Genomic DNA, 20,476 nt, shown 5'->3' on the forward strand with positions numbered 1-20,476 from the left:
ACACAGAGGACTTGCTTTCCAAGGCGCTTGTTGTGTTGCTTACCTGTATGAAACAATTACATTTTGTACAACTCAAATGCTGCAAACATATGAAAATGGCAAATAATTTACCTGTCACTACATCCATCCATCCATTATCCAACCCGTTATATCCTAACTACAGGGTCACGGGGGTCTGCTGGAGCCAATCCCAGCCAACACAGGGTGCAAGGCAGGAAACAAACCCTGGGCAGGGTGCAAGCCCACCGCACCTGTCACTACAGTTTTGTGACAAATACCAGGTCACACTGCACTACCATTCCTTCATGGATTATCCTGCCGTGGCCTGTATGCCCAGGGTAAGCAAACATGTACGTCATGAGCGTTTCTGACCGTTTTAGTGTGGATGGAGATACTTTGGTAAATGATGTTAAAAATATTTGTGTGGATGGAGATTTTTAAATGAAAACAGAGCAGTGTGGATGTAGCATGAGAGGTGTGAATGATCAAATCCCACTAAATTAATGTTAAAATCATAATTTCCAAAATTCAGATTTTTTTTTTCCCCGTTTTAATTCAAGGCCAATTTATGTTTTGAGTGGACTCCTGCTGGAAATTATTCCACTTTCCCATTCCTGTTGGCTATTTTCACCATCATTACTAAGTAAAATGATTCCAAGTAGAATGCAGCTATCAATCAGTTGTCTATTTTAATATAAAAACATTACAAAGAGCAAAATATTAACATAATTAGAATAAAAAAAATAAAGTAGCAAATAACTGAAACTTATGAAAGCCTATGTCCTGTACATTTTTACAGAATATAATACAGCATATACAGTTCACTTTACAGTACATTTAAATGTAATATTGCCTAAGAGCCATAAAAATTAGACTTTTACCAAACTACATTCAAATGCGAAACACTGCAGTTAAATTATTACTAAAGAAATTTTGGAAATAAACTGTGCAATTTTTTGTTGATGATTTTGTGCAATTTACAATATGACCAATATATTAATGTGGTGTCCCTAAATTTAGGTTGGATGTGTCATCTGACGGTACACACAGTTCAGCTGTGTCAGACAGCTGGTCACAGCAGGAGGGACTGTTTGTGAAACTTCTGATCGCCATGTTGCTAGGGAGTCCATTGCTTCTTTTGGATTGCATGGAGACAAATCATATATTGCATAGAATGCAGCCAGCTGGACACCCCAGGGCATACCTAAAATTACAACAAATGTCATTAACATAAAGTCTAATATAATAGCCCCACGACACTAGAATTGGTTTAGCTGAAGCACAGATAAGGAAACTAAAAGCAGTCCATGCAATTTATGAAGTACTGTAAATGTTTATCAGGAACAAGTTGCACAAGACATTTCTGTTCAAGAAATAGCCAAAAAATACATTTGTTTCAGTTATTTCTTTCAGTACCAATAAAGACAGTGCATTATTAATTTGTTTTGCTTAACAACTTATCAAATTAGATGCATATATGTGTATACAGTAAGAACATAGGAGGAAATCTTACAGAAAAACAACACAAATGCTATTTTCTTATAGATCTGAAGGCGGTGGCCCTGGGTAGAAACTGGCCAATCAGCAATAAAATTTAAACACCACCTCTAAAAAAAAAAATTGTAATACTTTTTTTAAATTGCATGTGGGGTGCAAATACGGCTGGTATATCGATTGAGTCGTGAAACCATGCTTGCACAAATCAGCTCAGGCATGGAAATAAAATACAAGGTGAAGTGCACTTACAGACAGTATGCCTGTGTGAAAACACTACAGCTCTGTGATGTTATGCCGGCCTTGCAAAATATCATGGGGTTTTGGGCGACGGGAAGTTTGTCTGTCGAACGTATAGTAAATTTCCAGGAAAATATTCCATGAACACTGCATAATTGCTACAAAAAACACTTTGGTGAATTTTGCATTATCAACACTATTACAGCATTTAGTAACACACCACTACTCGACATATCGTCTGATCCTATCCTTAATAAATGATTCCATTATTACTTCTGTAATAAATGTTAACCTAACTGAACCCAATAAGAATTTTTACTGAACGGTACAATTTTTGCCAATTCATACTTTAAGAAATTTCCAGTGCGTATAGTTCTAAAAAAATGGCTATTGAGCTTTCATGTAGTAAAATAGCTTTCCTAAAGAAATCTTTTTCAAGTCATATCTGATGCTGGCGTTTTATTTAGTTTCAATTTTGGTTCAAATAGCACTTCTCTTTCTGTAATCTTTAAGTCATTTATCACATTATTAATATTACCAGTTACTACTGGGAGATTTTGAACATATTTACATAAGACTTCAAAAAAATATCAATTGATATATGAAATACTGATTGCTAATGGCTAAATAACATCATTACTTTAAGTTTGGTCTTAATTGTTTCATGTTAAATCTAGATAGGCTTCTCTCCTTTGGGTCTTCACATGCAGTTGTTGATTAAACCTCTGAACAAAAGTTGCAGTGCTCCAATACTTAATGTCCCATTATTATTGATTGATTGATTGATTGATATTATAACATACCCATCTAAACTACAGTAATCCCTCCTCGATCGCGGGGGTTGCGTTCCAGAACCCACCGCGATAGATGAAAATCCGCAACGTAGAAACCATATGTTTGTATGGTTATTTTTATATATTTTAAGCCCTTATAAACTCTCCCACACTGTTAACATTAGAGCCCTCTAGACATGAAATAACACCCTTTAGTCAAAAGTTTAAACTGTGTTCCATGACAAGACAGAGATGACAGTTCTTTCTCACAATTAAAAGAATGCAAACATATCTTCCTCTTCAAAGGAGCACCGTCAGGAGCAGAGAATGGCAGAGAGAGAGTGCGAGATAAAAGCAAACAATCAAAAAATCAATACGTGCTTTAAAGTATGCCGAAACACCGAGATAAAGCAGCATTTTGTAGAGGAGCATCTGTATCTTCTAAGCAAACAGCCTCTGTGCAAACGGCCCCTCTGCTCACACCCCCTCCGTCAGGCTCAGAGAATGCCAGAGAGGGTCAGAGAGACAGAGAAAAGCAAACAATCAAGCACCGAGCAGGAAGCATATCTTATATCATTGAGGAGTTTTAGTTAATATGTAATACATGCTCTGATTGGGTAGCTTCTAAGCCATCCGCCAACAGCGTCCCTTGTATGAAATTAACTGGGCAAACAAACTGAGGAAGCATGTACCATAAATTAAAAGACCCATTGTCCGCAGAAATCCGCGAAAGTCGAAGCGCGATATAAACTGTAAATTTATAATTACATTAGTTATTAGTAATAACTAGTAAAGTTACAATTAGCGTTATAATTAGTTAAGCCCAGCACACACTGTGCCAGAAACTACTTGTATTTGACATAAAGTGTTATTTCAGTTAAGTCAGTCAGAAGTTGTGTGGTATGGTAGTAATACACACTAATCACGACACCAGAGAGTGACAATGTGTTGCATGTTGATTTGCAAATGCAATAAGAATTTCACTATGTTCTGCACATGTGACAATACTGACCTGCATTTACGTGGGGCGAGGACATGCCTTCTTCCATTTCAATCCTGCCTGCACTTTCAATTATGTGCACCCATTTGAGTTGTACTAATATCTATCCCCAGGATTCACTTACATTTCTGCTGCATCACATTTATGTGCGGTTGCATACAACTTCAATTAATTAGTTCTACTTTAATGTCCTTTCTCCTACCACATTTGGTTGACAAAATATCGTGAGAGGGTCATTATCTGCAAATACAGACCATTTATCAAAAGACACATAATGGTAGACAAAAACCTGAATAATGAAGTAGTAACAGCAATTAGCTTACTAGTGCTGTCATTAGGAAATTCCTCAACTGGAGGGAGTGACCTACTTTTTTTTTTATTTATATCCAAGATAGTAATAAATCCCAAGACTTAAATACCATCTTACCTTCTTTATTAGAATGTCTGCCAAAGGTGTTAATGACAGTAGCAACATTTTTCACAGAAGCTAAGAATCCTTCCTTCATACCAATCTGCCCAAGTCGTCCTTCAAAACAAGTATTCAATAGTTTACATTTTTTCTAAATTGGACAACAAATTGCTGATCTGGACAGTAAGAAACTTGAGAGGGACTAATGCAATGTAGTCAGCAGTATTAGGAGGTGTCTCCATCTGGGCTTTTAGCAAGTTCTGCTGGCACTTTTCTTTTATACAAAAATCAGCCGAGTATGCATCAGTCTGAGAGAGTTTCTTAATCCTTACTGTGTCGTAAGGAAAATTAAAAAAACAACATTTTAAAATGTACTATTTTAAGCAGTAATTACAACAGATTAAAAAATAATTTTGCTAATGTCTTAGTTACTAACAACTGGATTTTCTTTCCGTTCCCAAAACTCTTACACAGAGCTGCTGCAGTCTCTTATGTGTTGCTGCACTGGTCAGTTCTTAGTTGTTTAGACTGCTCCAAACCCATTGCACAATTGTCAGGAAAAGCTCATTTAAATCTGTGACACATACAACACTCTGTAAAGCTCTATTCCTAAATCTTTTTGGGAGGTTCCATTGCTCAAAACTAGGCTTAAAATATGGCTGTTTTTTTTGAATTACAACTGCTGTTAATTCATTTGCATGATTCAATGGTTCCTGCTGTATCCTAAGCGTACACGGCTATTACTACACTTCTACTGTAGTCTGCTAGCCTTCAAAGCTCTACTCATTTTAGGTTACGTTATCCTACGCTTTAAAGTAACTGTATACTGTAACTGTGTATGATTTTAAAACCTCTTTGATAACTGCTGTTTATACTGGTCGGTCTGCAATTTTTTTTTTTTTTAATTGCATGTGGGGTACAAATACAGTTGGGATACTGACTGAGTCGTGAAACCTCCCTTGCACGAAGCAGCTTAGGCATGGATGTGTTACATTTATATAGCACTCTTCTCACTACTCAAAGCACTTTAGTGAGTGGGGAGCCACTTGAACCACCACTATGTGTAGCATCCATCTGGATGATGCGATGGGAGCCATTTTTGCCCAGTGTGCTCACCACACATTAGCTGTTAGGTGGTAAAGTGATGAGAAAGATAGCCAATTAGAGACAGGGATCGATTAGGAGCCCATAATGACTAGGCCAATTGGTGGGCAATTGAGCCTGGACATCAGGATACACCCTGCTCTTACAAAGGATGCCCAGCGTTCTTTAATGACCACAGAAAGTCAGGACCTCGGTTTTAGGTCTCATCTAAAGGACAGCAGCATTTTTACAATACAGCGTCCCAATCGCTGCACTGTATCACTGGGATCCACATTCAGACCAGAGGGTAAGCACCCCCTGCTGGCCTCACCAACACCTCTTCCAGCAGCAATCCAAGCTTTTCCTAGGATAATTAGAATAACGCTCTACTTTTTTGCAAACAAAAAGTCAACATCAATCTACCTAAATTAATGAAAGATCACTCAGGATACAATTAACCAGCATGTTAAGGATTAATATTTCATTCAAGATATTTTTAAATGATAATGTTAACATACCTGGATACAGCAATTTATAAACAAAACATATGTGTTTTGTGTATTTTTATAAGTAAAAGAATTATGAATTAAGAATATTTATATATATATTTATTTTTTACCTATTAGACGTAGTATGGCTGCAACACTAACTTCAGGTATGCTTGTTTGTGAGGAAGCTTTAAATTGCTTAATCCACTTGTCCATTTGTGGCCAGATTTGTTTGCTATAGGGTTAAAAAAAAGAAAGAATACAATTGAGAAAACATTCTAAAAAACATCTAAACAGATCATAGTGAAATGTCTAAAAAAATGTATGTCTCATTTTAATAGACAATGGAAGATCTCTCATAGGAAAGCTCAGGGTCTCATTTTTACTAAATATAGCAGAAACGGTGGTTCTCAATCTATCATAATCTCTTAAGCCTACTGGTTTTAGTTCTAACAAATGATGATCTCTATTTCTAAATTAAATTAGCAATTCACAGTTCCTGGTCGATAGTTTAAGAAATAATTTGCAAAAAATAAGGCACCCATCATTGAGCACATCTATCATTTGAACCTCTTTGTGTTAAGCATAAAGGAGATGCATTAATAAAATATTACAAAGATGCCAAGAACACAGTGCACACACCTGTATAGAACTGTAGTCTCTAACTGGGTTTTTAATAATATAATTTGAATCCTTTTTTCAGAACAGTAAAAAAATATACAAGGAGAGAAAAGGAACACGATTAAGCAATCCAACTGAAACCTTGCAATACCAGAAAAGAATTATACTTGTCAAACAACAAGGGACTTGATAAAGAAATAATTGAGTGACATGTGAAATCCAATACAAGGCAGCAATATGTAGGGCAAACATTATGTACATTTGTGTTTTTAATCATTTGATCTCATTTAAACTATTATAAAAATGTGTCATTGATTACCACTAAATTACATAAGTACTATCACTATGAGATATATCATAGGTGCCGTGGGTTTCAGTGTTTAGTTGAAATCGACTTTACTTAAGTACGCCTTTATCACTACAGTCTTTACACAACATTTTCACCTACACTGCATTCTTTCTTTAACAGGATATGTTGTTGTTATTTTATATAAATCAAAATCTGTTACTGATTTTCACCAAAACTCCTGTGTGCTGTCACTATGCTACATGTTATAGTGCAGTAGGGTTTTAGTTTAAACAGATTTTACTTATGTATGCCGTTATCTCTACAGACTTTTTACTTTTTTCAGGCTTTATACAACATGTTCATTTATACTACATTTTTACTTTAATTAGTTACATTTTTGTTATCTTATATGATTCTAAATAAGGAAAAATGTTACTAAATAGCATCCCTGTTCCCAACAAAATACACACTTGCTCCCTGCAACATGAACAGAAATTTAGAACATAAAATAAAAGATGAATACAAATCTAAAAATTAGGAATTTAACTTATAATAAACTAGCAGGAGTACCGTCAGACTCTGTTCTGTGGGAGTGCGAGCGTCTCTCCTGGTGCTCCTCAACTCGGGAATTCTCTTCCGTCTCATATTCGTCAGCTCGATTCAATAACACATTTTAAAACTGCCCTCAAAACTTTTCTTTTCAAACTGGCATACCAATTGTGAATTTTGCACTGTTACTGGCAGTTATCTTTGTTTGTTTGCTAATTATTGATGTCTGATTTATTATTCTCTTGTTTTAATTTTACTAATGTTGTTTAATTTTATTGTAAGGTGACCATTACTGCTAAGATTATAAAATTGGATTTTCTAATGGCGAAATATAACCAAAACAATTGTTCAGCTTCACCTATGAAATGTAATCCCCCGGGATCTGGTTTGAAGCATACATCGGTCTGTACAATCCCAAGCAGCACATGCGTGAGGTATCTTTATCCATTACTTCACTCCACAGCAGTGCCACTCACAATGTGGTGGGGACGTTGACATACGATGGTGCTGTTCATGCACTGTTTAGTAATTCTATGTCTATGGTCGGCCTTCTCATACTTGGACACTTCCACCATCTCTTGGCAATATAAAGCAACATGGGTAAAGAGCGACGCACAGAGACCAAAGCTGCCGCTAGATGGCACTGCGGTGAACTTCTGTTGCAACGTGCATCCATCATAAGTATTGAGACGTGTGCCGAACATTGCATCGGTGAAAAGGCGCCAAGTGGTTCACAATGAACATTTTTCCAAACCAAAAATATCCCATGACCTTCTCCTGGTCACAAAGGATGCCCAGTTTGGTGGTGATCGGACGCCCAGTGCAGATTTGTATGGGGGACAAACAAACATACATACATACACACATACATCGACTCTGCTTTATATATTAGATGTAAGTTTTCCATTTCATTATCTTCTCAAAAGGAAACTGTAAAGCTACACTTTTTTTACGTCAACAGAGAAGACCTTCAACTTGAAACATAATATAATCAAACACTATATTGCAAGACACCGACAGTGTATTCCACCACAGTAAATTTCAGGATAGTGCCGAACCCTTAAAAAAGTAGTTTATAACAAATAAAACCAGAAATCATATTATTAGAAAGAATATACACAACAAGTCTATCTGACATGCATGTGACTCAACTGTCACTGACCGAACAGCATCTGATCTGGTGACTCAAGGGTTGCATCTCTACTTTTTGACAATGATGCAAGCCTTTTGGTCTCATTTTACTGAGATCTCTGATATATAATGGAACACATGGCAGAAGGGTGCAACCTGGCTGGGGTAGAAGTTGGTAACCCCAAATTGGAGATCACTATTCACATATGGAAAAAATATGTCTTGCTTTTTACAAGTGAGGGAGTAGCTTGCTTATAAGCAAAGGAGGTTACAACTGGAATGACCAATAAATCAGTGCAGCTCTGGATTTATAAATCTATTTGCATCCTTGTTCTTACCTATAACCACAATCTCTGCATAGTGATCAAAGGAATGAAGTATCAAATAAAAGTGGCTGAAGTGTTGCTGAACTTGCTTTTTGTAATTAAGGGAGGAAGGTCAGAAAAATAGAACAAATTAGAATAGATATGGTATCCCTCTGGATCACAGGAGGCATTTAAATTTCAACATCTAGTGAAAATGCCCAGTGGGTGCCTTCACCGTAAGGTGCAAAAGGAAAAGCCCCAAGGAAGGAGATCCTACACTCAATAGACCTTATTCTTCCAATATAAGGGTAGGGGTTGAACTGAATTTAGTTTTGTTAAGTTTGACTTGTTTGTATAGAATCTTAATGGCTTTAATTAAATTCAATAAAAAATATGAATACTTCCAATATAATAAAGTATTATAATAAAAGAAACATTTTTATCACGTAAAAATAGTAATAGCTAAAACATATTAAAAAAATTAAATGTTTTACATACCAAATTAAATTATCATGGGTCCATGTCCATTGCTGCTGGGTACACAGAAGTTCAGTGGCATAAATGTACTCCCATACATTAGAACTTAAATCTTCACCGTATCTTTCATGGCTCTGGAATCTCATATTCAGTCCAGTTTCCAAGGCAATGAATATACCAGAAACAATCTGTGCTATAGCACATGGGGTACTCTATGGGTTTAAAAGGAGAAAAAAAAAAACAAAAAACAAAACACACGTTTGTAAAATTCCATTAGAACTATATACAGTATAGTACTTCATTACTTCTTAATATACTATATTGCTTTGGTCAGCCTGGGTACTTAAGTCTTAAAGGAGCTTCAACATTAAGTAGTTGGTAAAGAAAGTTGCCTGTCTTGTACATAAACTAGTGCAGCAGATTCTGCTCCTTCAAGATAAAAAATACTTTTATAGCAACTGAGAATAATCAAAACAAACACCATAACAGTGACATACCAGGCATATGTAACAACTACAGACAATATATGGATAGGAAAATCATTATCTATAATTAATGCATCCCAGAAGCTGAAACCTTCTTTGAACAGCCCTTACAAATGCAATCTCAGTATAATGCATTAAACTGGGATTTTAACCATTTTAAGAGGGTGCCATGCTAGAACCATCAGATGAAATGAGACCAGAAAGGGAATGCCTGGAAAGAAGGAGGCACAAAATAAGTAAGTAAATAAGCTTCTCTACTTGTCACAGTGGAAAGAACAAAGTGTCTTGATTCAAATTACCCTTGTGTGTGTGTTATGATAGCCCCAAAAAAATCTTTAGAGAGTACTACTAAGATAGACACTCTGAAAGACTGATGGGTAGGGATGGATATCGAAAACTGGTATTAAATTGGTACCTCTTCCAGACTGGTCAGTACGAAAATATCAATAAGCTCCTGGAAAAACGGTGCCTCTATTGGTATTTTTGTAGCATTAATTCATTCGAATATTAGCTGTGTTTTTAAATTCCTAACTGTCCCTGAATGATGATGACACTGCAGGTGCCAGGCGATCAAGTTTTAGTCTCATAGCTGAGTGTTTACATTCTGTGATCTCCAGTCATCATGACAGACAGAGAGCTCAAAAGTGTGGGTTCACTTTAGTAAATGTAATAATGCAGTTAAATGCATCATGTGTAAAAAGGTAGTTTCATGTAAAGGGGTAACTCTAGCAACTCCTTGAAACACATTACATGAATGTGAAACACTGCAGTGTTTTTGACTGCTTCAAGAAAGCGGCTGCTGAAACGTACTCGCACTGCAGCCTCTCAGCTCCAATGCTGCTGGAAATATCCAAACTGAAAATGCGACTGTCTGGACATCATTAAGTCAAGGTAACACTTGTCATCGCTATAAAAACAAGTCAGCAGTTATTCACTCGGGACGTATAAAGTAAGCATCAGTTTTAACTTGTGTTCAGAGAGCGTCAGTCAAGCAGTAGTTGCAGCTTCATCAGTGGATAACAGAATTCAGGCACCAACATCCAACCTGATCTCCATCGCTCGACGAGGCAAAACGATGGAAGAAAAAAAAAAAACCAGCAGAATGCCACAATTTATTGTAAATGATTTACAGCCCTTCACCGCAATGGAGTCTAATTGGTTTAGGTATACATAGCTTAGCATAAATCGCAAACTGCTACGTAGTTACCTCAAGTTTGAACTGAGCTGCCCTGACAACAAAGGATAAGTTCATTATAACCACAATAAGTATAGCCCTTTAAAAACACGAGTTACGAGGTGGTAACAGGATTGTTCATGATATAATTAAAATTCGATTAAAACAGATTATTATGCATAAATTGTTATGTAATTTTATTTAGAATGCTTTAAACTTAAAAGTAAATGCTGGTATTTATGTGAACATATTTTATTGGTTTGGATGGTAGCTAATGAAGGTGAAGGTCAGAATTGAAGAAAAAAAAAAAAAGGAGAAAAAAAAAGGGACGTGGGGTGTAATGGCGTAGGTGTTGGTAAAGACGTCAACAATAGAATTAAATTTCAGCTTTTACCATGAAAAATTTATTTATATAAATGGCAAATTTCAACTAGTAGTTTAACAAAGAGCTAATTCTAGCACAGAGTTAATTGTTGGGAGAGAATACGTGGATGTGCTGGTGGCTGGACATACTGTGTCCAGAACGCCAAATCGGGGAGGTGCAGGGTGCCGTTCGTGCGGGAATTAGAGTTTGTCGCCACTGTTGGATGTTGTTGCAGCAGACCAGCCATCACTACCAGCTTGACACTTGCTACAACGGCTTGCTTCTGCTGGGAATGAGCGATTTCCGGATGCTCCATTAGAGCAAAGAAGTCAGTCGGCAAGTAAAGCCGCAATTTCAAGCAAGTACCAGGCCGGCAATGTCTGTGTGTGGTACCATTTACATGACTTTTTATTTTTTCTTTTTGCTGGCATAGGTTTAATGAGGGGATTTTACTTTTTTTTCCTTTATGCTTTCAGAGAAAGAACTGTTGAGTAAATGCTAAAATTATTTTCCAGGACCTAAATCTACTGAATTTATGATATTATATGGGATGTATATATGTAAATAATAATTCATGCAGTTAAACTAAACAATTGACTAGCAATTAACTAGCATAGCTATAAAGGGAAAGAGAGGGTAGCGATTTAGCACGTGGGTATCTTTAAATGAGGTTTAGTAACAATAGGGTGCTATTCATGGTAAAGTTATGTAAATTATTATTATAGTACGAGTTCAGAAAATTATAAGCTTTAAATTATTAATTACTTCATTAGATTTTTAACATAGGTATAGGGTTGTTCACTAAAACAAAGTGGCAAATATAAAAAGAAGGTTATGTTTAAATCTATAATTTGGGGGAAAAAAACCCCACTGAACTCAGGTCAGCTCCCAGAGTAAAACCTGAGGGGTGCTACATAAGTAAACTTTTCAACTGTAGGAAGATGACAACATCCCTTAAGCCCGTTTCCTATTTCTTCAAGAGACACATTAATTTACCACATTATGGACAGTGACATCGATAAGAGTATCAATAAGTATCGGTATCGATACTAGTATTGATAAAATCATAATGATACCCATTCCTACTGATGGGCAGCTAGTGCAGCTCCTCTCTGCAGACAGCAATTCTATCTCACATGAATCAATTAGGAGCCTGCTCCTCTTTAAAAGACTAAACAGCTACTGTCACAGTATCCCTAACTTTAAAAGTGATGTTTAGACTTGACCTGGATGCAGTCCCAAGATGACAAAAGCTAGAGAAGCTTGAAGTTGGATGGCAGGATGGAAAAATGACTACAGGCCAGGGTGTTTTCCAAAGAAAGTAACAGGTGGGCAGTGTTTTTAAATATGGGAAGGGAAATGGTGAAGCCAACCCACTAAGCAGACAGACAAAAACAACATTTAGCAAGACTCATTGGAGATGTTTATCTTTCTTCCCAGTGATTGTTGTCCTTTAATAGTTGATGCTCTAATCTTTATCTTGTGTCGGGATAGGAAAAGACAATATTTTTATACTATGGACTTGTTTTTGATTTTTACTTTAGGCTGGAAAGACACACATGTGGAACCCTCTTGTCATATCTATATACTCTATAAATTAAAAACAGAGAAAATCTATACCTTGTTGGAGCGTGTGTATGCCTGGAAACACTGTAAAATATCTCCTTTTGCTCTTGCCAGAATCACAGACATTACAGATTTATTAATGAGACCCTGCGTGGAGAAAACATCACACCACGTGCTTGCAATGAATAAAGCCAGCTTTTCAGAATCTGGGAAGCCTGAAAAACAGAAAGCAGATAAGTAATGTTAATGTATTTTTGCCTTAAAATCTGTTTAACATTACAATAAATGTATTTCAGTATTTCTTCTCAAGCAGCTGAATTGAAACAAGGAAATTCATTTAATCCTGTTTGTTATTTTACCTTAAGGAAAATTCAAAAAATGTTTTTTTTCATATTAATTAGTTACACAAGTGTGTATCACAAGACACACATTCCAAAGCAACTGCATCATACACATCACACCTAAAAAGCAAGTTTGCATGTAGCCCAGGCATTAACTATACAGGTTGTTAAGGGGTGTGTATTCAGGTGCAATATAGAAATCCTTAAGTGCCAAAATCCAGAGAACCTGTCCTGATTTTGCAGTTGGCTGATCACTATAGCAGCCACATATAGGATTCCTAACCAATAACCAAAATGTAATGCTTATAAACAATACAAAAAAAAAATTCAATACACTCCCAATGTGTATTATAGCCTTATTTATTCTAGAAACTTTTCTCAGGTATAGTGTTTAGACACTCTGACAATATCACTCCATCTTTTCCCCATGTGAAAGATAATAAATGTACAATGTGAGTCTGCCTGGGCTTATCAGGCAAAAAGCAAAACTGAAGCATGCAGAGATCATGCACTTGCAGTGTGAACGCACATATACTTAAGCATAAAAAAAGTTTTTTTTTTTTTTAAAACTTAGATTTTATGTTTTGGTAATAAGATAACTAGTAGCAGTGCAGGGAGCTTAAAATAGCTGAATGTATGGGACCCAGAAAGATGGAATTTGTTCATAAATAATTAGAGTATAAAATGACCGGACAGAGGAGTCAGTTAAAAAAATGTTTAGCCAAAATCCACCAGATGTTGTGTTTGAGTTTTTTTTTTAAGTGATCAAGAAAGTCTACGAAGATGATAAGAAACCGGGTAAAGCCTTACATATAAAATGTATGTAATCAGTAAGGTATTTTCAAATTCCTACACAGGGCATGCAAGGGATGTTAACAATTAACAATTGTTCAATTAAACGTTTACTAATAAGCTTATTATTCAATTTATTTAAAATTTGCATTGCAAATGCCACACCCAACACAAAATTAATTTGAGGTATGTTTCATTTACATAAATGGGACAGCAGTGAGCGCAATGTCCAAACATTCACATCACGGTATACTTCAAAATTCTGACTGTTTTGGAAGATACCAGGAAAACATTTTTCGATATACTAGTTAACATCACCACAACCGCTACAAAGATTTTGACATACTGAAATAATGAGCTAGGACAAATATATTCAAGCATGCCCATTTAAGGCATAGCCATCATTAACTACCACAATAAGATGATGAGATTTCACATTAGCATTCAGACCATTACTTGCTAATGATGGGTCATATGAGAACAATAGTTTTGTAAAAAGAACAAAAGAAATTTGACAAACGAGAGGAGACCATTCAGTCCATCAAGCTTGTTTGATTAGCAAACAGCTAAGCGGACACTTAAATGTTGTCAAAGGTTTCTTCTTTAACTACATCTCTTGGTAGTTTGCTACAGACTATCAATCATTTGCGTAAAGAAATGCTTCCTAGCTTTAGTCCTATATGCTCTTCTCCTTAATTTCCACTGCTGTCCTGGAGTACACAATTTTGTGGATCTATTTTTTCATTGTCTTTGAGCAAACAACATCTGTAATACTTTAATCTAAATCCATTTAAATTATGTGACAGAGATTTCAAAATAGAACTCAGTGGCCAACATGAATAAAATGTATACATATAAATACACATGCATATACTGCATAATGATGCATATTAATACTGCACATTTAGAATTGCATGTAATGCAAGATGGGAATTGTTAAAACGAAAACCAAACAAAAGTGTAACTCACAAAAATTAATCAATAAATCCTATTTAATCTAATTCACAAGTATCCTTCTTCAAAGTCTGAAATTCATTGTAAAATAATATAACCAAAACAAACTGTACTGTAACAAAGTATAGTATCTTTTGTGTCATTATTTCATTACCTGTCAACATTTGTGAATTGTGAATTTCCCCTTTGGATTAATAAAGTATCTATCTATCAATCATTTTACAAGTGATCAATTTACACAAAAAATTTCAATAATAAGGTAAATCAAATAAAACATTTTAGGATCTCATCACAAGTGCTGTGCTGCTAAAGGTTTTTGCTTCAAACATGGATCTTAATAAAATACTTTTATAAAATCATAAGGAAAAACTATAGGTTAATGATTTATTATGCCCCTCCCCTCTCAAAAAAAATAAACATACATAAATACTGAATGTCAAACTAGAAAAGGTGTTGCTCCTCACAGCTCCTTTACTATGAAATAAAATTTAGAAATGCAGCAGGGTGCAACAATGAAAGCATGGACCTTCAGTTATATGTAAAGGGATCCAAAAGCCAAATGTTTCACTCATGTCACACTACGTGCTATCAAAGTATCAAAAGGCATGTGCAGGTGGCAAAGACATATCACTGTTCCGATACAAGTTTATCACAAAAGTGGTAACTTACCTTCTTTCAAAACATTATATGCAAGAACTCGTGCTCTTTCCAAGTCCCCAAGTTGTCGACAAATTCCAACATAAACACGACAAAGGGCTTGGAGATAGTTTCCACTCATGATATTTTTTTCAGTTTTCAATTTCAGGGCAATGGCAGAAAGAAACTCCTCTGCAGGAAACTGAAATAACAAAATATATATATATTTATACCTGTACATACCACCGTACAATGTTCAATTTCAATTGAAGTGAAACGCCACTGAATACATTACTGATACATTAATACCAAAGAAAAGCAACACATCTAAGAAAAATTATTTGCAGAATCTACCAAAATGGCCAACTGCTGCCTCACAGTTCCATTAACCTAGGTTTAATTCTCACATTGACCCCATTTCTATTGAAAGATGTATTCTTTTTGTTACCAACTTCAATAAGCATTGCTGTTACTGACACTTTGTCCAGGGTTCTGTTATAAACTATTCTTTTAATTTAAATGCAGGGGTGCGGAAATCCAACGCCCGACTCGTCCGACACGAGTAAATTGACCGTCGGACAAGCGTGTTTTTCTGGTTTCAGTTGTCCGCGGACAAGTACAATTTTCTGGAGAAAAAAGAATTATATGTGCTGTGCAGGGTAAATTTTTACCACTACTTTCAAATTTTAAAAATTTGAGTAGCCTACGTACTTTGTGCAGAAACAGTCTACTTAGGCGTGTTCTTCAGGTCTCAGATTGGTCTTCAATATCGTTTACAAAATGACAGCTGATTTTTCAAAGGGGAAGCACTCTCACGGTCCTACATAAGTATTTTACCCTACTATTTACACGCTTGGAGATGCGGTCATTTTTTTTTCATGCCGACATTGCGATGTAATCTGATGATTTTTCATTATAATCGATAACTTTTATATATTATTAATAAAATCCATTGTTTTTACATAAAAATGCGGTCATTTTACTTACAATGCAAATGTTTTCACCACATAACAAAGCTTGTTAGGCAGTTAATCTTTCATGAAATTAGCAATTTTGCGTAGGTTGTGATATATGGAGGAGTTAAGAAAGTTATTGCGTGACAACATCAATTTTGATAATCTGTCTATAGATAGTTTTTGATTAGAAAATTTCTCATACAAAACAAGTTGGTTTCGCACTGTCAGTTTATTAAAAACAAAGAAGAAAACATTCTAACGGTTTCCAAACGTTATGAAATATCTATAAAAATCTTCACTTAGACGCGATTATTATTTCCAAACAACATCGGTAATATTTACTTCTTTGGTAAATCAGTCCAGGAATCATGCAGTTCAGCTCAAGCAGAAATGAACAGCATTCAGCCCATGCTGTCTGAGATGGCAAAGATTCTTAGGGGAGAAGATGTTGCAAGACAAAAGCTGAAGAACATGGCAGAAAATGAATCAGGACAGTGTTCTGTTATGTAACTGTAATATGTGAAACAGAACTAGTGTAGCTGTAATGAAGGCATTGTTTATTAGTGAGTTAAAATGATAAGGAAATCTTTTATATAATGTTCTAGAGCAAGGTGGCAAAATACTACTCCCCGAAAGAACTTTTTTTCAGTTTTAAAATGGAAGGCAGTTTTGGCATCAATAAAAGAGATCAGAAAAAAGAAACTATTTTTTACTTTTGTTATTTGTTTATGGGCAAGTGAATTTAACTGGCGGACAAATGGATTTTCTAAGTTTACTTGTCCGTGGACAAGTAGAAACAAATTTGATTTCCACACCCCTGAAATGCAATATACATGTTAGTGAATATGGTAGATAACGATAACCAAACACAAAGAAGCAATGTGCTTTACAGCAAAATCCATATCATTTTCCTTTTTAAGGATGAAGACCATGATCTACACAGAATAAATTACCAGCAGAGGTATATACTTGGTGGTGTTTTGTACACATATCCACTGAAAGTTATACTTTTTGGTTAACACACAAAATATGGGAAAGACTGGGCTGGGTTAAGTGAGTAACACCAAACATTGGGCTGGTGGACAAAACGAAGTGAAACATTCTGAAAATTCTGCTTTCATGATTCACTGTCACTACCATGATGATAATCTCTATGTTAACTGTTGGGACTGTGGCAAACTTAAAGACTGTACTTGTTGGACTACATGGTTTCGAGAATGTCAGATTAAACAATTAGGAATCACACAAGGTGACTGATGACACAACTCTCTCAAGTTTTCAGCACCTTTTCAAAATTCCCAGAGTATTGCAAGATCGCTGCATTTTGCCGTGTAAATAATATGTGCTGCCTGACAACACAACGGTAGCTGTTTTTGAATGGTTTTAAGTTATGGCGAGTTGAGGCAGTCTTATCCAGGCTTTGTCCTTGTTGTATTCTGTTGTGTTAAGAGAAAAACGAGACACTGGTCAGATTAGACTCTTCTGCGTGTGTAGTCCAAAACACCCATTTCTCTTCATTGTTTAACTCAGCATTGTATACATCGTATTTCTGGCTTTGTGTCCACTGGTTGCCAATTCACACACACACACACACACGCCCATTCCTATGGTTTGCCTAATTTTGCCATGGCGAGTTACAAAGAGCTATACCTGACTCACAAGTGTTGTCAAATTACATGACATGCCCTCACAAGCAATAGCCGTGATTCATTTCATTTTACTAAGATTACGCATATGAAGGATGCAACTGAAAACAGTCGTGTAGTATGATGACAGTGTTACTGGCAAAAATGAGTGAAATGGTAAGCAAACTTCAAAAACGTCCAATTGAATTTCTAAACTGCACCAAGCCGTATTATCTGCTGGTTTAACTGCCATTTTCTGGGTTTATCCAGGTAGGCTGGCTACCCTACAGTCTTTTAAATGTCTTTTCTCAATGCCAGCTTCCTTTAGTTTCCTTTTGTAACACACAAGAGGGGATGGTGACCTCATTCTAACTCAATATCAGGAGGTGAAACTGCATGAATGAAACATATACATTCTAAACATGTGTAATAACTTTTTGCAGTTATCATTCTTGACACTTAACATAAAAAGCACAAGACAGTCTATAGCTTTCCAAAAAAACATATCAATTCACCTACTGGTTAAGTATTAGATATACAGCACAGGTAAAGCCATGATGTTTTATAAAATGTCAATAGTAAGCTGATAGTTTGTGGGATGTCCACCTACAGGTTCACTATTTAGACCCATTTATTAACTGTAATGTAGTTTGAAACACCAAGAATAAAACTAAATACAATTTCACTAAGATGAATCTTGTTCGATATTGTTCTAATGCTGCAGGCCGTCACGGTCTTTGCTTCCTCAAGGCCATTATCATTCAAAGGAACATTTTCACATTGAATTAAATGTGATTATTACATGAACACATTATATTTTATTTTCCCTACATTACTAAGGGCTGACGTGCCAGGGATATACACCAGTCACAAGTACACATATGAATTCCTGTTTATATTCCCTCAAAGAATGCGAATTACCACCCAAACAACAAAAAGGCACTGGCTTCACAGAAACCTACTGTGCTGCATTACAACTACTGCACAGCGCTGCTATAAAAGAAGTAGGAAAAGATTTTTTTATTTTTTTATTTTTGTATAAGTACAAAAAAACTGAACATATTAAAACATCACCAGATCAGTCCAGAAAATAATCCAGTAATCGGTATATTTAAAGCCTTATCCATTATAAGTATTTTTAAAATTACCAGGCAAAAATATGCAATGACCCATACTGAGAGGTTATGTTGCTTCTCTTTACATCAAACAAGTTATGTCAATGGTTTAAGAATGAATAGCACAATGTACAGTATACAAGAATGTTTGTATGAATATTGGAAAATGAAAGAAATAGTCTCAAGTCAAAGACACTAGACGTAATTAAGGGTAAGGGCAATTAAGATGACAGCCAGGAAGCACTTTCTCAAGCAAAGGGTTGTGATACTGTGGATCTAATTACCAAGTTATGTCACTAAAGTGAGAAACTGACAATTTGTAATAGTATCTGGACAAATTAGCTACCTGCGGTGGGCTGGCACCCTGCCCAGGGTTTGTTTCCTGCCTTGCACCCTTCGTTGGCTGGGACTGGCTCCAGCAGAACCCAACCCCCATGTGACCCTGTAGTTAGGATATAGTGGGTTGGATAAAGGATGGACAAATTAGCTACCTGCTAAGCAAATGAGAACATCTGACTGAATGTCTCCTCTTTTTTGTCTAACGTCTTATGCTCTTAACTCAAAGCGTAATAAACGAGAAACAGTATTAAGAAGACAATGTGCCAGGAGAGATAAGCTAGGAGAGGTCATTGGAGAATCAGATTTAGCTTTTACAAAATAAATTACATTTCCATCATAACAAAATAAGCTTACACTGCTATTTTCATGCTGGAGGCTTAATACCATGTCACATTTTAACTGCAGACATTTATATAATCTTAGTAATTATGAGTCAATGGTGGTGTACTCCTGTGTTCTCCAGTCATATAGTTTGACCCAGCTAGCACATCAGTCCAATCAGTCTGGGACAGGCCCCAACTAAAATCAAACAGGCCTGATAGCGCGTTAAGTTGCAGAGGCAGGCTTGTGTACACGTGAGAGCTGACAGCTAATGAGTACACACTCAGAAACACGAAAACCATAATGCAGCTACAAGGAATAGGGAACGCAGGCATTTTAAATCTGACAAACAGAAAAGAAACTTGTCCGTCTTACGTCTCATGTTCTACTTACCACAACAGAAAGGGAAAAAAAAAACAGAAAAAAAGCCTCACACCCCGTACCTGTAAAGTCTTTGCACAGACACTGGTTCCGTAAGGGAAGCATGTTTAAAGCAGTCAGAAAAAGACGCAAGCTCGCAATACTTTAGAAATGTAAAACTGTGTTGTAAAGTTACTATGCAGTCATCTAATTTGACATATCCTCTTATTACTAGACAAGTAATATGACATGCTAAGGTGATGTTACCAGGAGCTGCAGTCCTCATAATGTATTCTAGCAGTGCTAAAGCCTACATTCATAAAGGACATCACTCCTCACCTTTTTTCCTGTCTTACCTAAAAATGGAAAATAAAAATAACAGCTTAAATCTGTAGATTTCTCCAGGAGAAGCTCACATCTTGGGGGCATGCATGTACCACTGTGAGAAGACTACTATGAAGGGTTCACTCACTGAATATCTGAAATAGTAATAAAGTTCTATTACATATTAAAAATGCAAGCAAACTGATGAGAGCTAATGGAGTCAATGGAGAGCTGGTCAGTAACATTAACTCTGTTAGTATTTTAA

General features: G+C 36.0%; 1 protein-coding gene across 2 annotated transcripts in view; it reads right to left on the minus strand.

Moving 5' to 3' along the window:
• Window positions 1–203: 203 nt before the first annotated feature.
• The window catches only part of ice1 (KIAA0947-like (H. sapiens)), a 58,499-nt gene continuing 38,226 nt past the window's right edge, over window positions 204–20,476 (minus strand). Inside the window, exons 15-20 of one of the 2 annotated variants that reach the window (XM_039736371.1) lie at window positions 15,205–15,373; window positions 12,503–12,663; window positions 8,881–9,071; window positions 5,619–5,722; window positions 3,935–4,033; window positions 204–1,204 (exon numbers count right to left, since the gene is read on the minus strand). In XM_039736371.1, the coding sequence (XP_039592305.1) occupies window positions 1,017–1,204; window positions 3,935–4,033; window positions 5,619–5,722; window positions 8,881–9,071; window positions 12,503–12,663; window positions 15,205–15,373 (912 nt within the window). In that variant the 3' untranslated portion in view covers window positions 204–1,016. Of the gene's footprint in view, window positions 1,205–3,934; window positions 4,034–5,618; window positions 5,723–8,880; window positions 9,072–12,502; window positions 12,664–15,204; window positions 15,374–20,258; window positions 20,367–20,476 lie in introns of those variants that run through there. The other variant, XM_039736372.1, reaches the window with a different exon arrangement.

The sequence above is a fragment of the Polypterus senegalus genome, chromosome 15, assembly GCF_016835505.1.
Source record: "Polypterus senegalus isolate Bchr_013 chromosome 15, ASM1683550v1, whole genome shotgun sequence".
NCBI lineage: Eukaryota > Metazoa > Chordata > Cladistia > Polypteriformes > Polypteridae > Polypterus > Polypterus senegalus.